This window comes from Thalassophryne amazonica, chromosome 8, assembly GCF_902500255.1.
Source record: "Thalassophryne amazonica chromosome 8, fThaAma1.1, whole genome shotgun sequence".
NCBI classification, from domain to species: Eukaryota; Metazoa; Chordata; class Actinopteri; order Batrachoidiformes; family Batrachoididae; genus Thalassophryne; species Thalassophryne amazonica.
Window position 1 is genome coordinate 70,671,419 of NC_047110.1, and position 15,099 is coordinate 70,686,517.

The window sequence follows — 15,099 nt, forward strand, 5'->3', positions numbered from 1 at the left end:
TCGGCTTGAATACAACTTACAAGGCTTCATTTCTAAAAATCCATTGAGAATTATGACAGGAAAAAACCATCACAGTAAATGAACAGAATGGCATATTTTCCCCCAATTTTCCACACTTTACATAAAACATTTTTTTTCTACCCAGACACGTATGGGTTCATTAGAAAGATTAAGGGGCTTTAAAACAAGCCTACTTTTATTAAAATCTGTTAACAAATAGCGACAATAGAGTGAGAAAAGCAGCACAGTTTGTCAGAATTTCCCCAAATTTCTGCATTTTACATATGTTTTTTTTTTTCACCCACACATGCATAGGTTCATTGGAAAGAGCTTTCAAATGGCTTTAAAACAAGCCTACACTTATTAAAATCCGTTAGGAAATAGCAACGCTAGTGTGAAAAAAGCGGTCAGTTTATTATTTATGATATGCACATCTCCACCCTTAATAATGGCGCCACCCTGTCTTGAGCGACGCTAATAGATTGGGGTGTACACGTCCATTCCAGGTCTGTATTTCCATGGTTAACCGTTTGCTTGATGCAGAAACAAAACGGGCTAATTTTAACATTATTTTATTTTATTTCTTTATGGCTGACGGCATAATTTAATCGCCAAGACTCGGTGGCAGAGAGGAGTCCTCATGGCGCAGCTGTGTTACAGAGGGACTTTTCTTAGACACCGTTTTGCATAATCAGGACGCTTTATGCGGATTATTTCTTCATAATTTAATGAACCCCACTGAAACTAACAGGTAAGAATTGATATTTACATTGTGTCTTTTATTCTGCCAATCAATGCATTAATGGACGTATTTCGGTTGTTTAAGCTGTAGGGTTCAAATTGTGCGAAAAAAAAGCAGCAGCTTTTAGTTCGTAAATGATGATGTATATAATACCGAGATAAACTGTGACTTCTAATATTGTGTTTTACTGCTTTTGAAAGATGATGACAGTGTTTGGGTTTTTTTTTTTTTTTTTATTCATTCATTTTTCATGCGTTCTTTTTGTTTGTGATCCTTGAATTTACCCGGCTCTTAAAGTGAAACTGTGTAACTGTGACTCCTGTGTAATTCTTCAACTGACCCCTACCAGGCCGTCTACTGAACATTCAAGTGGACACTCTGCTTTTTCAAAAGAGTAATGCCTAAAGGTGCGTTTACACATAACCAAGACGCGTTACGAATGTCATTTTTCTGTCATTCGTGACACATTCCTGACATTCTTAATGTGACTTAACGCATCTGAATAGGTTTCTTAATAGTGCGTGTTGGTGCGTGATATTCATGGAGAATGTTTTTGCCTGTCAAAAAATCTTCCACGAATGTCACACATCACCCTCATTTCGTCTCACGTCGTGGAGGTCGCAACTGAGCGTATTGATTCATCTTGATGAGTATTGATCCTTAATAGAATGTGACAACGTTCATAGTGGTTCCTGTGATGATTCTTGGAGCTCAAACTGTCACGCGTTATTACGAAGTGACATGGAAACTGTCAAGTTTTGACACGACTTGTAACGCGGCGTCACATTTCACTGTGCGCCACAACTAATCAGTTTTCTGTCACGTGCGCACAATTAAACTCGGCTCCAAATGTCGTTCCACAGTTCCTGTTGAAGCTCCTCAGGATGCTCCTGCAGGTGTTCCACCTGCTGCATGTGCCTGATGTTTGGGAAAATGCGCGAGACGAGAGCCGCATGAAGCCACACATCTGGCTCTGTCCTCCTCCTCCTCCTCTCTGCACCACTCCATGGCACAGAGCCCAACTACGCATGCAGTCACAAAGGTCTTCTGAAAAACTGGAGCGATCTGAATTCGGTTGGATGAATATGGGTGTGTGTGGAGACAATTCACCTCATTCACAACGTGACAGAACAACGCGGAACACTATTCTTGACCGTGTGTAATGGTTCCTGATAATTCTCCAACAACACGTGCCATTAATCGTAACGCGTGGTAACAGGTTGCAGCAGTTCCTGAGGACACCTGATGCCTCTGCCCCGAATCATCACATTCGTGATCAGCGGCCAAGAATGTGTACTTCATGGCATTCGTGAATTGTTGTCGTTATGTGTAAACACAGTCTGAGTATTTGTTCAAAATTTGGTGCTTGCATCACAATTTGAAGGATGCCTCTATAAATATTCTCTTATCTGCTGCACTGATTCTAATATTTAACCATAATGAAAAAATATTTGTATTCTGGAATTATATTGATTTTTAGCTGTTTCTGAGGTAAAAAAAATACACGCTGTCTTCCATGGAGGTGATACTGTCTGAGTGTTCAGAACACATTAGATATTTAACTCACTGCTCTTAAGTGCATATTTTATGACTCTCTGGCTGCAGTCTGCTGTCAGAAGGCAACTGATGATGTCTTTTGGCTTCCTCTGATCTTTCCTCAAAAAGTGATTGTGTTGCGGTACTTCTGTGCTGAAGTACCTTTTTGTAATGTGCATTAGCAAAAACCAATTAGTCTTGCACATTTGCGTCTTTACACGTCTTACTGTAAATTGAGTCAGCATTGTGTTCTGCCACTATGTACCTAGTATGCTGTACATGCGGTTGACACACTTGGATATTTCTGTGTTTGTGTCTGCGTATGTACTCTTTTGACCTTAGTAACAATTCATAGCTCATTTATGTATGTAGATCTGTCCATGCATTTAAAACCATGTTACTGTTACTACCCACATGCTTGCATGCGTCCTTCACATTGGCATGGATGCTAAGCAAGACATCCACTAGGAGGCAGTGCACAGGCCCAAACGTTTGACATATCAAACATGGTAACGGTTAAAGAGGTCAGTGGCAGACAGAGATGGTCTGTAAGGCCATCAAATACTTCATGACAAAATTACATGTGTAAACATCTCATCGAAAATTACTTCGATGACACTGTACACATGAATTATTGTGCCTAAAATGTAGCATGACATTAGACAAATCAAGTCCCCCTTGTTCTGCTGCAGCAGTTTATATTTTTAAAAAACAATTTTTGTAGTTGCTTTCTTTTGCTGTACACGGCATGTCCAAAAGTATAAAACATGGCAATGCAGAATGAAAAGCAAACTTTAGCTTCAGCCTGATGCCCTAAAGGTTGATTTTAGGTTGTCCTTTTGTGCAATAAATTCTTAATTGCCCACCAAAACATTCTGTCAAGCATTCAGCACTCATTCGTATGTTAATTTTCTGCCACTTGTCCTTGGTCGACTAAGCAGCTCATCCCACACTTCCCTATCCTTGGCCAACTCCTGTAACTCGCCCCGGGGATCCCAAGATGTGCCCAAGCCAGCTTGGAATTATAATACCTCCAGTATGTTCTGGGTCTTCCCCTGGGCCTCCACTCAGTTGGATGTACCTGGAAGACCTCCACAGAGAGATGACCAGGGGGCATCTTCACCAGGTGCCCGGACCACAATAACCTAAACTCCTGCAAAACAAATACATTTTTAGGGGGGTCGTTTTGGTGAGTTGCATTTTGGCTCATCAAAAAAAAATAATTTTTTTTTGGATTTCTCTGTGCATTTTTTCTGCTTACTGGTTTGAGTTTTAATGCGTCATAACCGTTGGGTATTGCCAGAATGACTTTGCATCAAATGACAGTGCACAGAGTGTCTTACATTGTGAGATTCAGATGAGGAGTATCGCTTGCTTTATGAGGGAGCATCAGCTGTAATCCCTTGGCCGTGTAGCGTGTTTCTCTGAGCGTGAGCCAGCACGCTCATGCCTCATTGTTGGTTGCACCAATGGCAGGAGAAGTCCAATGGGACTCCCGTGTTTCACCTGTGGCGGATAGATGGGTACTTTTGAGAGGTGGGGATGGACCAGTTGTCCACCTGAGTGGCTGCCATCCAGGACCCAACGTCGCTCCATGATGTTTGATGTGGCAACATCCAGCACATGCTCCCACACTTGACTTGCATTATACCAACAAACGATCCATTTCAAGCTCACCAACTCTACTGTTCTTTTAAAATCATTGTTTACCATTGGAAGATAATTTACAAGCCTAATACCACATGCCAGTAGGAGGCACTGTTGCACCTGTGATTAGAGATGGAGAAGGTGAGCTCTGACTTGGAAGTGCTATTTGCAGGATTAGAAAACAATTTTTTTTTTTTTTTTTTTGCTGTTCTTCCACTATTTGGTTTATCGACTCCGGCCAGCCGAGGGATCAGCTGTGTGTAAGAACAGACCTCCGTGTTCTATGAAGGACTATTTCCAGCTCCATACGCCATGTGACCATGAAGGAAAGGTGAGAGATATTTTGGCCCCAAACTCAATCGCAGCTTTTGATCACTCTTCTGTCCCATCAGCTGTACTTTCTCTTCTACTCTCTCAGACGCAGGTTGTTTATAAGTGGATCGAGCCAAAGGTCTGTCTGGAAGGCGTCCCTAGAGCTGAGGTGTTACCTTCAAGTGGGAAACGAGACCGCTGCCCGCCTTGTAACCCTGGTTTCTATAACAATGACACAGCCACCTGTTCACCCTGCCCACCTGGGACCTATTCTGATGGGCTGAAAGGTGCTTGTATTTCTTGTGACCATCAGCCATTTTATTTCGGTCGATGCTCTGTGTAGGTTATCTCATGTTTTTGATTCTGTCCATCAAACAGCATGTCAGCGATGTCCGGCGGGCACCGAGCCCACGCTGGGTTATGAATATAAATGGTGGAATGTTCTTCCTGCTAACATGAAGACATCCTGTTTCAACGTAGGAAACGCTAAATGTGACAATATGAATGGTGGGTAGTACTTATCTAATTTTAGCAAGTGATGTCATAGTAGAGTGGGACAGGAGATCCATTTGGGTTGATAAGTATTTGGACAGCAGCACAACAATAATAATAATAGGAACCTTCTGTACACAATCCAAGTGCACTAACCACTGGGCCACCACATAAAATTATTATTTTATACGTTTATTTATTGTAACTTTGTCTGTACACGACCACAATGGAGCTGAAATAAAACAAAATGTGCTTGTAGTGTAGACTTACGGCTGTAGTTCAAGGGATTTAACAAAAATATTGCTTGAACGTGTTGGAGCAAGTACATGATGCGTCTGTTTTCATAGCCTATAAGTACGTGGTCAAGCTAAATATAAGGCTTATTTTGAGTTTAGCTCAAGTTCTCTCAGTCAAAAGATTTCTCCTTAATAATAGCCATCAATTTCTTTTCTCCATGAGGCTGGGAAGTCGCGAGAGATCACATCCGGAGTGGGGCAGGAACCTCGGACAACGACTACCTCATCCTCAGCATCCATATTCCTGGCTTCAAGTAGGTGTTTCTGTATGTTTTCCTCATTGTCGCTGCATTTTGTTTTCTTCTGGTGCATCAAATCTGCCACTTCATATTTGTATACATCAGACTCCCGACGTCCATGTCACACCACACGGGGACAGAATTTGGCCGTATTCAATTTGAGTTTGAAACTTCGTGCACTGCGACCTGTGAACTCTTCTTCATGATGGTGAGATTCCTTCTCAATCACATTTGCTGCTTCAGACATTGTTTTAGATGTTGGGGATGAAATAGGGCTGACGGCCACTGAGCGGTGACTGTGTTTTAAGGATATAAACAGGAAGGCTACCACAGTGGTGGAGTGGTGGAATGGTACCAAGACGCGACAGACTTACTCCCACATCGTGACGACCAATGCCTCCGTTTCATACACATGGGCCTTCCAGAGGACAAACCAACCTTCAGATGTAAGTATGACTTCTTAAAATACTGACATGTTAAATGAATAAGAAATAAAAATGCACATAGAAAATAATTTTAGGAATCTAATTAATGCACTGACTCTGGCTTAACCTCCTGCTTCTCAATCTCCTCGCGGTGATGATTGTTGCCTTTGTATGAGGCTCAACTTCATCTATTGGATTAATGTATAAGCACAGGTAGGACTGATTAGTCATTATAAAGTTAACTGTACTAAAGAGGTAACCTGTTTCAGTGCCATATGGTAAAGGGTGTGGGTGTGTCTTTAGTAGTGATGCCAGTAACGTGCTACTCTAATTTGACCGCTTTCTTTAGTAGCGAGTTAATCTTTCCACATCCGCAATCAGATTAAAGTTACTTCTCCAGGTCACTATGCATTGCTGTTATTTTTGTATTGTGGGTCGATCGCAGCATTAAAACTGGCCTGTGAGCAGGGGGAGGTCAGCTTTCAGTTGAACTGCCCACTTCGCCCACTTTCAGCGAGCTGGAAGCACAGAGCCGTATCCACTGTGCAGCAGCTCCGAGTTGAAAAAACGGCTGTCTCTCGAAGTGCGGTGATGCTCAGAGCTATGGCTGTACAAAGACATTTTTATGTTTTTTTTTTTTTTTTTTTTTCCTTTAAAACTCTATGCTGGTGTGTCTCCTCACTAAAAACTAAACTAAGTAATACTAATGCTTTTTGTGTTTCTTTCTGAGGAGGACATGACATAAAACATGCTGATAAAACTTTCTTACCTGTCAATGTGCTTGTTTCCTGCATAAATAAACATTATCTATTCTTCTGCTCAAAGTCAAGTCTGGGGCGAATCCACACGGAAAGGGGACATGGGTGGGGGTGAGGTGAGACATGGCTCCCCACAACAGCCCTAGATTAAAGATCCACTTTTGAAGACATTTTTTCATACTTCTACTATGACTAATATTACTTACAATAATAATAATTTCAACAACTAAAATGTTTAGAAAGAATTTAAATGTTACATTTCTAAACAGTGTTGGTTAGAAATACCATTACAGTGCTGTCAACAGTTAAATATGAGGTCAAGAAAGATGTCTTTATTTTATTTTATCCATCCATCCATCCATCCATTTTCTTCCGCTTTATCCGGAGTCGGGTCGCGGGGGCAGCAGCTCAGGCAAAGCCGCCCAGACCTCCCAATCCACACAGAAATTTATATATTTATTATAAAACAAGTATTTACATTCATTGAAGTCAAGAAAGGGTGACTATAAAGTGAGTATTGGCAAAACAGGTTATTTTCATGTTGAGGCGGCAGGGGGGTGTTGTCAGTAGCTGCTGAAAGTAACTAGTAATCTAACTTAGTTACTTTTAAATTTGAGTAATCAGCAAAGTGACTAAGTTACTTTTTCAAGGAGTAATCACTAATTGGATTACTTTTTCAAAGTAACTGTAGCAACACTGGTCATTAGACACCTGTTTAATTATCAATGCCGGTGGAGCTGTGTTTTCTCCAGAAACCCTTTGTATCACTCACAGTCCATTAGTGTGGATCTGGATCCAAAGGCACACCTAGCAATGTTCTTTTTTTTACCCTCTTGCGTTCAACATTTTGAGATGGGGCATTGATGGAAATTTCCCAAAATGCAGCACAAACTTGAATGGAATGAAAATCATTTTCTCCTTGTTTCTGTGTGTCTTCAAGGTGCGACACTATGTACACGACACGGCGCGCATTTTCTCTATCTCTGTGAGTAACGCTGTGGATGGTGTGTCCTCTGGGTGCCAAGCTTGTGCACAGAGTTCCCGGTCCTCCAACTCTGCGTGCGTACCGTGTCCTCCCGGACACTACATAGACACACAGACCAACCAGTGCACTGAGTGTCCGGAGGACACCTACCTCCTCTCTCATGCCCCGCAAGGATCAGATGCCTGCAGGCCTTGTGGACCGGGCAGCAAGAGCGACAAGGTTTGCTGTCAACTGTGTAAAAAGATATCAAACAAGTAGGTTTCCACAAATGCTGCTCATATGATGTGCAACTTGTAATTTCCGTCTTTTCAGGATCACAGTTTGTGCTTCAGCGACTGCCACTTCAAGCATACAGAGGGCAATGTCACTCTGACCTTTGACTTCAGCCGAATTGGATCTGTGGGGTCTTTGATGAATGGGCCAAGCTTTACCTCCAAAGGAACAAAGTACTTCCACCAGTTCAACATCAGCCTGTGTGGAGGACAGGTGGGACCAATGAAGTGCACATTCATGCGCACTCAGTCACCCAGTGAATGCTGCATTTTGGTGAGATTTTGTCTCTGTTTCTGAAGGCTCACTTGGCAGTCTGCACAGACAATGTAACAGATCTACCCCTCACCGACTCCCAAAGGGAGAAGGACGAAGGAGCCGGCGCAGTCAATACCTTCATCTGTCAGTCAACAATAATTCCAGCGAATGGGAGGGGCTTCCGCACAGCACTGTCGTCACAGTCTATCAGCTTGGCCGACAGATTTCTTGGTTTGTTTGCAAGCGTGACACACAGGGGCACTGCTGAGTCTCGTGCATAAAACTGAATTTGACTTGAGTTAAAGTCAGAGCTGGCCACAAAGATCAGTATAAAAATATGTCTTGATTGGACAGTCAAGACACATCTTTAACTGATTGGTATCTGTTTTATTAAACGTGTTTCACCCCTTAAAGACATCTGATTTGTCTACAGTCCATTTTGTAAGAAATGCATTGACGGACCTGATAGCTGCCACTTAATGCTACTCTGTGCTTTGCTTAAAATACATAGCAGGTGTGCTTTTGATGGATGGTGTTCTTGGCTTCAAGTCCAGTCCTGTGATCTTTAAATTGCTGCTTGAACACGTGGCAGTACCTGTGAAAATGGTCTATTAGCGTCGGGCTCTCTGGTGGCATCAACCCACGCATTATTGTGCTGCTTTTCACTCCTTGTAGTTTCTGTTCTCAGTCAATTTTTGCTTGTACCATCAAGTCTTGTTTTCTTCTACCATCTTTTCTTCTATCATAACACATTCAAACTAACATGACAGGCACTTTATGGCTAGAAGTAAAACCCCATAATCATCACATCTCCCCTTTTTCTGAAGTGAATACCAGTACAGTGCTACATCAATTGGAATTGGTTAGAGCCATTTATGTATAGACATACATACATAAGATAAGATGTGATGCCTTTATTATATGGCTACGACGCTATGCGCACTCTGATTGCCTGATTTCCGGTCTGATATGTGGAAATATCAGACTGGTTACCATGACATTTGGTCCGGAACGCATATCACATTTGTTACAAAGCAGAAAACTAAAAACACGATTAGAAAAGCCAAGTCGGACATGAACATATTCCCTAAATATCTAAACAGCATCAGAAAAAACACAGATGAAAGCTTACCAGCTAACGACCGGACCACCTCTTAGCAAGTTCTTCATGGAGGTGAAGTGAACCGGTTTCTGACTAAGCCCAATACTGTCAGCAGCTTTCATATTCAGGCGATACCGTAGGTTTGTGTGTGTTTATTTATATATATATATATATATATATATATATATATATATATATATATAATATAAACAAATTATTGACCTTTCTTGCTCGGTATGTACGAGAATATCAGACCTCTGTGTTTTTCCGCATGGGACGAATGTTAGCGAGGTCTGTACTGTCAACACCTCGTGCTCAGTTAATAATCTTTTATTATCACTTTATCAAGCCGTTGCTAGGCCGGTATCGTAGATTTACATCGATGCTATCTGGCTATACCCGCCTGCTGTGCGTTAACAAATGACGTCACAGCACGCAGCCCAAGAACTGTCCGCAGAGGAAAACATAAAAAGGCGAGAAGTGTGTGTGTTGGTCCCAGTATGGATATTCCGGCTGATTTTCTCATGGATAGTACGGCAATGAACAGCGCAGCCAGCTTGATGAGGACGCACTGCTGAATTTGGAGAGCAGCGCGTGCCAGCCAACACGACAAAAGTTAAAGTGAGCCAACTTGTTATGTACGCGTTACGTGTTGTGTATCTCAGTAAAGTGATACTGTAATAATGCAAATAACATGTTGTTGTCCTGCGGTCTGCATTTTCTGAGTCCCTCCGTTCATGCCTAGTCGCCCAAAATGACCGATATTCGCCCTTGTCTAACTCAGGCGAATATAGGTCATTTTGGGCGACAGGGCATGAACGTCGGACCTCTGAAAGTGCATACCGCCCTCCAAAACCATGTTGTTGTATTATTGTCATTATGTTCAAGATACAGCAGGATTGCACATACCCTTCACAGTAATCTGTTCAACATGAACGCACATTAAAAAAAAAAAAAAAAAAGTCCTACACATATATACTGGATTGACTTCATTGTACATGTAATGTGTCCTGTGCATTGGAGCAATGTATTGGCAGATACTCAACACATGCAGACAGACAGCTGCAGCTGGTTGCAAAATGTTGGAAAGTAAAACAGCAAGATATTTACCAGACTTAATTCTATTTTTCTTTCTTTTTAATGTTGTTACAGAAGAGATGTGACACAAGCAAAGAATTATTCAAAGCACCAGTGATGCATGAGTGCAAAGTCTGACATGATGAAAACCTGGATTTGTTCTGTTATTAACAGGCGCAACAGTAAAGATGACCATGGAAGGAATAAGAGCCACACCGGAGTTCTTTCCCCAGACCTCAAAGAAAGTCCCTGATGTCAACTTTTATTATCGGTATTTCAAAATTTTCTTTTAAATGACTTCTTGAAGGAAAGCAATTCATGACTCTTATGTTGTCTATTGGTTGTCTTTTTGTTCATAAGTTCTTTGGGGGTAACCTCGTCTTGTCAGTTGGGTCGGAGTGTAGTTGTGACACTTCGTTGTAACCCACAGAAAAGCGCTAAAGGAGAGCTCTCAGTTCCCAGGTACTGTGTTTTTGTCTTTTTTTTTTTTAATGCGTATTTAGTCTTGCCACCACATGTAATTTTGTACGTTGTGTTATGCAGAAATGACTGCTTATGTTTGGTTCTTGCAGTCAGTGTCCTGCCGGAACATGCGATGGCTGCACCTTTCATTTCTTGTGGGAAAGTTCTGCAGCTTGTCCCACGTGCACAGACGTAGACTATCACCGGATAGATGGTGCCTGCAAGGGAGGGCTTCAGGTGCGTTCTGTCTAATCCAGCTCATGAGGTGTGAAAAAGAACAGACGGAAACGGTTAACGGCAGTAGCTTTACACATTTCGCTTACTGCTTGTAGCAATAAAGCAGAAAATGAGAAAGCTGCCGTGTACAGTAGCAGCTATCAGCTTGTTCCTGCTGTTTGTCAATGTGAACGTGTACTTCTGAAACTTTCTGCCTGTACAATGATGAGGTGAAATGGGAAATACAGTAGAAATGGCGCCTGGTGAATCTGTTGGCTCCGTGACATTCTGAGAAATGTTGTGCGTTCATGTCCAGGACGTGCTCTATTTGTGGAATGAGCCAAAGCTGTGTACGGGAGGCCTGTCCTTGCCTAAGACTAAGATGTTGCCCTGTGAGAGCATGGACTTCTGGGTACGGCTTGGTGCAGGGCTGGGAGCCTTCTGTGCAGTGCTGCTCATTGCCCTCACATGTAGCTTTTGGAAGAAGAACAAGAGGTACAGCATTCTCCACGTTCTTTTCTTTCTGCTGTACCATCTCATTTCTTTACTCAATCCTTCCACGCTCCTTGTCTTAGTCTGTACCACTCGTTTCCTTTGCACAGAATTCCCATCGCTCAGTCCTTTCCTTCCTGCCATTTTTCTCATTGTCAGACTTTGTGTTGGCATTTATAGGGAAACTGTCGCTCGTCTTTCTGTTAGGTTGGAGTATAAGTACTCTCGGCTGGTGATGTCTGCCAACAAGGAGTGCGAGATGCCCGGAGCTGACAGTTGTGCTGTGATGGAAGGAGAGAACGAGGGAGAAATGGAGGACGAGGTTGTGTACACAAAGCCTTCTTTAATGGGAAAAATCAAAGCCATAGCATCCAAGGTAAGAGGGTCACGTTGTGTTTTTTTGCTTCATAGTACAATGCTGAAAACAGGCTCAGGTTATTCACTCATATAACACTGGTCAACAGCAAAAGGTTTTTTTCTTGCATGGATTTCGAGAACCGAATCTGAGTTCAGTGTGTTTTTTTTTTGCAATCTGCATGTTCCGTATTGATGGTTATGCAAAAATTGGTGTGAGAGAGGTGTGAGAGACTGCAGCTTTTGCTTCAGTGCTTGATACAAGAATTATGTTTTCATATCTCAATAATGTGATGTGATTGGCAAAAACTAACACCAAATTCGGATTCAGCACTACCAAATTACCCAAAATCCGCTGAAAAACTCCATGCAAGAAAAATCTTGTTGACCAGTGTAATTCATTTCCATTGTGATGGAGTTAATTTCACACTGTGATGGAGTTGATTTAAAGGTATTTTGAGTCATGAACAAACACTCCAAAATTTACTAAGCACCATTTGAAAGTTTTATTTACAGTATTTTTCAGAGTATGTTGCACCTTTTTCTGTATTATCAGCACTTTAATTTGGGTTTTTGTGCATTGTTGTTGTGTGCTTTTATTATTGGCACTTATTCTTTTATTGTTGGAATTTGTTTTGTTTAGTGCTTTGATTCCTGTGAAAGCCCAATATAACTAATAGTAATGAATAACGAATGTGGTGGGGTTTTTTTTCGGTATGCAAGTCACAAGACATCCCAAACTAGTAAGTAAATAAACAAACAGACAAAGCAAAAAATAACTCCATGAATAAAATTGTAGAAAATATGCAAATTTATAAAAATTAGTTAAAATACAGTGGATTCAATTTTTAAAAAATTCTTTCACTTTGCCACAAGGCACTAAGAAAGCTCATATCAGTCAGGTGAAGGTTCTGTGATCTGATGAGGCTGATAGTAAGCTCTATTTGATGCCATAAAACTAAACATTTGATGCACTAAGGCAATAATTCCAATTACTTTAGTCTTCGAGGATAACCTCCTCAACATTGATTTACTGTTTTTCATTGTCTGCCAATGAGTTTGGAGTTTTTTTTTTAACATATTTTTATAACACTTTAATCAAACATTCAAAGAGCTTCACGCATTAAAAGAATAAAAGCAGCAAAACACTGGTCATTTAAACCGGTGATTTAAAAATAAACAACAAAACAAAGTGCAATTACAAATTACATTAACAACAAAGTTAAAGCATTAAGATAAAAGTCAGACTATTAAAGATTGTAAGGCAGCAGAGAGAAAAACTACTTAAATTTAATTACAAACACTTCAGTTGAACACATCTGCCTAATTAAATTTGGTAAATTTTGGTAAATTGACTGTGACTACACAAACTTGAAAACACTCTACAAAGACCACTCGGAAGGAACTCCAACAGCACGTATTTATGCCAAGGCCAACCATTATTAGGATACTGTATTGTTTGGATTAACACTACTGTTGGCTTGTAGTTTTATTTCTGTCAATACATTAATTTCATTAACCTCACCTCTGTCCAAACGGATATTTTCATTGACGCATCTGTATCCTGGTGTCGCAGACCGAACGGTCGCCTCTAAAAATTGGGCCGCCCTGCCTTCACTGCGCATACATCATTAGCCGCGGTTCACCGATTATCACCTCGTTTCTGCTTCAAACTGCACTCCAGTCATCATCTGTCTCAGCGACAGATATTTGAAGCTTTTGTACAACAATCATTTCCACATAAACTCAGCATTATTTCATAATAAGACAGATGAAGCGATCAGAGCGCCGTGGCTACACAAGCTGTTAGCTGATGGTGTTCACTGCGTGTCGGTCATTTCAAAGCGTCACGGAGTTTCGCTGAGTTTCTGCTTAAAACTGACTTTAGAATGATTTAAGAGGTTTGATGATTAATAATCCCATTAATCCATTTGTTTGCTTTGGGTGAAGAGACTCCGTCTCAGACGTGCTGCTGTGGTCAAAAATGTCGCATGCGCAGTGAAGGCAGGCGGATTTTTAGGGGGGACCGTTCGGTCTGTGACACCGCCATGCATGATATTAAAATTGTTGATGGAAAGTCAAAAAATTGCCACGTGTCCATGGGGGGAATCCAGATCATTCCACAAAATGTCTAAGAGATTAGCTACACTTTTTTTTTTTTTTTTTTTTTTTTTTTTTTGGTTGAGAAACCCTACCAACAAACTTACAGGTCCATGTCAAAACATTATTTCCTTGGTGAGAGGTAATTGCTGGAATTGTTCCAGACATGGTCCTTAATTGAAACCACAAAACTGAAATCTGTTTTCACTTTGAAATGTTTTTGATGTAATTTTGATCCCCCCCCCCAACAAAAAGTTTGATTCAATGTTGAGTTTAATCATACAGGTCTCTAAGCAGTCTGTGTTGGTTCTGGACACTGAAAGTGCTTTTGAATAAACTCCACAATGTGTGTGTGTGTGTGTGTGTATATGTGTATATTTTTATAAATACATTTTTATTTTGCCTTTTTTTTTTTTTTTTCTCCCCTCTGGCTTTAGCGTAACGGAGACAGCTATGAAAACATGCAGTTAAACTCAGCTCACTCGAAAGCGTTGGTGTGGAGCTAAAGTGACGGCGAGGGGAAAAGGTCACGCCCTAAAGAGACTTCCCACCAAGACACCCCTTTAACACATGATGTTTACGAGCTTTGCAAGCCTGGAAGATTCAAAGTGCGTGTGTGCGTGTTGACACGTGCACACACGTCATGCAGCCGCAGCCAGGTTGACAAGAGAACAGGAACACGGCGGCCTTACAGCTCGGTACAACACAGCCGTCCAAATCAAAGTGGAGGACTGTCAACAAGCATGTACAATGCCAAATGATGTCATAAAGGCTGTTAGAGAAGCTCAGGTAAAGAGGACCTATTTAAGATGTTTAGTTTTTTCCCATAGACTTTGTTTTAAAAATTCTATTTTCTTTTGCACAGTCATTTCATTTTTAGTTCAATGTTATTATGCTGTGATGAGCACAGACTCATAAACTGGCTGTATGAATCTGATGTTTCCTTGTCCATGTGTTGTGGTTTCCTTTTTTAAATTTTGTTTTGAATGTTATAATGAGAAGGGTTTTGTTATTTAACTGAAAGTGAAGATGTCATAAGACTGATGTACTGTACATCAAATAAATCACAATGTGTTATGTACAGGTGTTTGATTCACATCCATTACAGAGAAATTGAGTAGATTTATTAAAAATGAATGAATAAATAAACAGGTGTGCAAAGAGTGGCATGGCTGCAGCATAGACCCCTGTTAGTATGACGCATATAATTAATCACTTTTACAGCCAGTTTTCTTTAGACAAGTCAGGGGATGGACACATGAATATTTCAAAGTCATTGAATTTTGAATGTCTTTGTTAATTTACATCAATCATTGAGAAATACAAATAAGATGGT

At 40.9% G+C, this 15,099-nt stretch overlaps 1 protein-coding gene across 1 annotated transcript in view; it reads left to right on the forward strand.

Moving 5' to 3' along the window:
* The window catches only part of si:ch211-233h19.2 (uncharacterized protein LOC565175 homolog), a 37,361-nt gene extending 22,522 nt beyond the window's left edge, over nucleotides 1–14,839 (forward strand). Inside the window, exons 8-22 of the mRNA XM_034176625.1 lie at nucleotides 4,168–4,256; nucleotides 4,344–4,524; nucleotides 4,616–4,744; nucleotides 5,189–5,279; nucleotides 5,370–5,472; nucleotides 5,573–5,710; nucleotides 7,388–7,651; nucleotides 7,745–7,918; nucleotides 8,005–8,191; nucleotides 10,314–10,410; nucleotides 10,500–10,601; nucleotides 10,712–10,838; nucleotides 11,134–11,312; nucleotides 11,517–11,685; nucleotides 14,201–14,839. Of these exons, the coding sequence (XP_034032516.1) occupies nucleotides 4,168–4,256; nucleotides 4,344–4,524; nucleotides 4,616–4,744; nucleotides 5,189–5,279; nucleotides 5,370–5,472; nucleotides 5,573–5,710; nucleotides 7,388–7,651; nucleotides 7,745–7,918; nucleotides 8,005–8,191; nucleotides 10,314–10,410; nucleotides 10,500–10,601; nucleotides 10,712–10,838; nucleotides 11,134–11,312; nucleotides 11,517–11,685; nucleotides 14,201–14,269 (2,099 nt within the window). The 3' untranslated portion in view covers nucleotides 14,270–14,839. The remainder of the gene's footprint in view (nucleotides 1–4,167; nucleotides 4,257–4,343; nucleotides 4,525–4,615; nucleotides 4,745–5,188; nucleotides 5,280–5,369; nucleotides 5,473–5,572; nucleotides 5,711–7,387; nucleotides 7,652–7,744; nucleotides 7,919–8,004; nucleotides 8,192–10,313; nucleotides 10,411–10,499; nucleotides 10,602–10,711; nucleotides 10,839–11,133; nucleotides 11,313–11,516; nucleotides 11,686–14,200) is intronic.
* The last annotated feature ends 260 nt before the right edge of the window (nucleotides 14,840–15,099 follow it).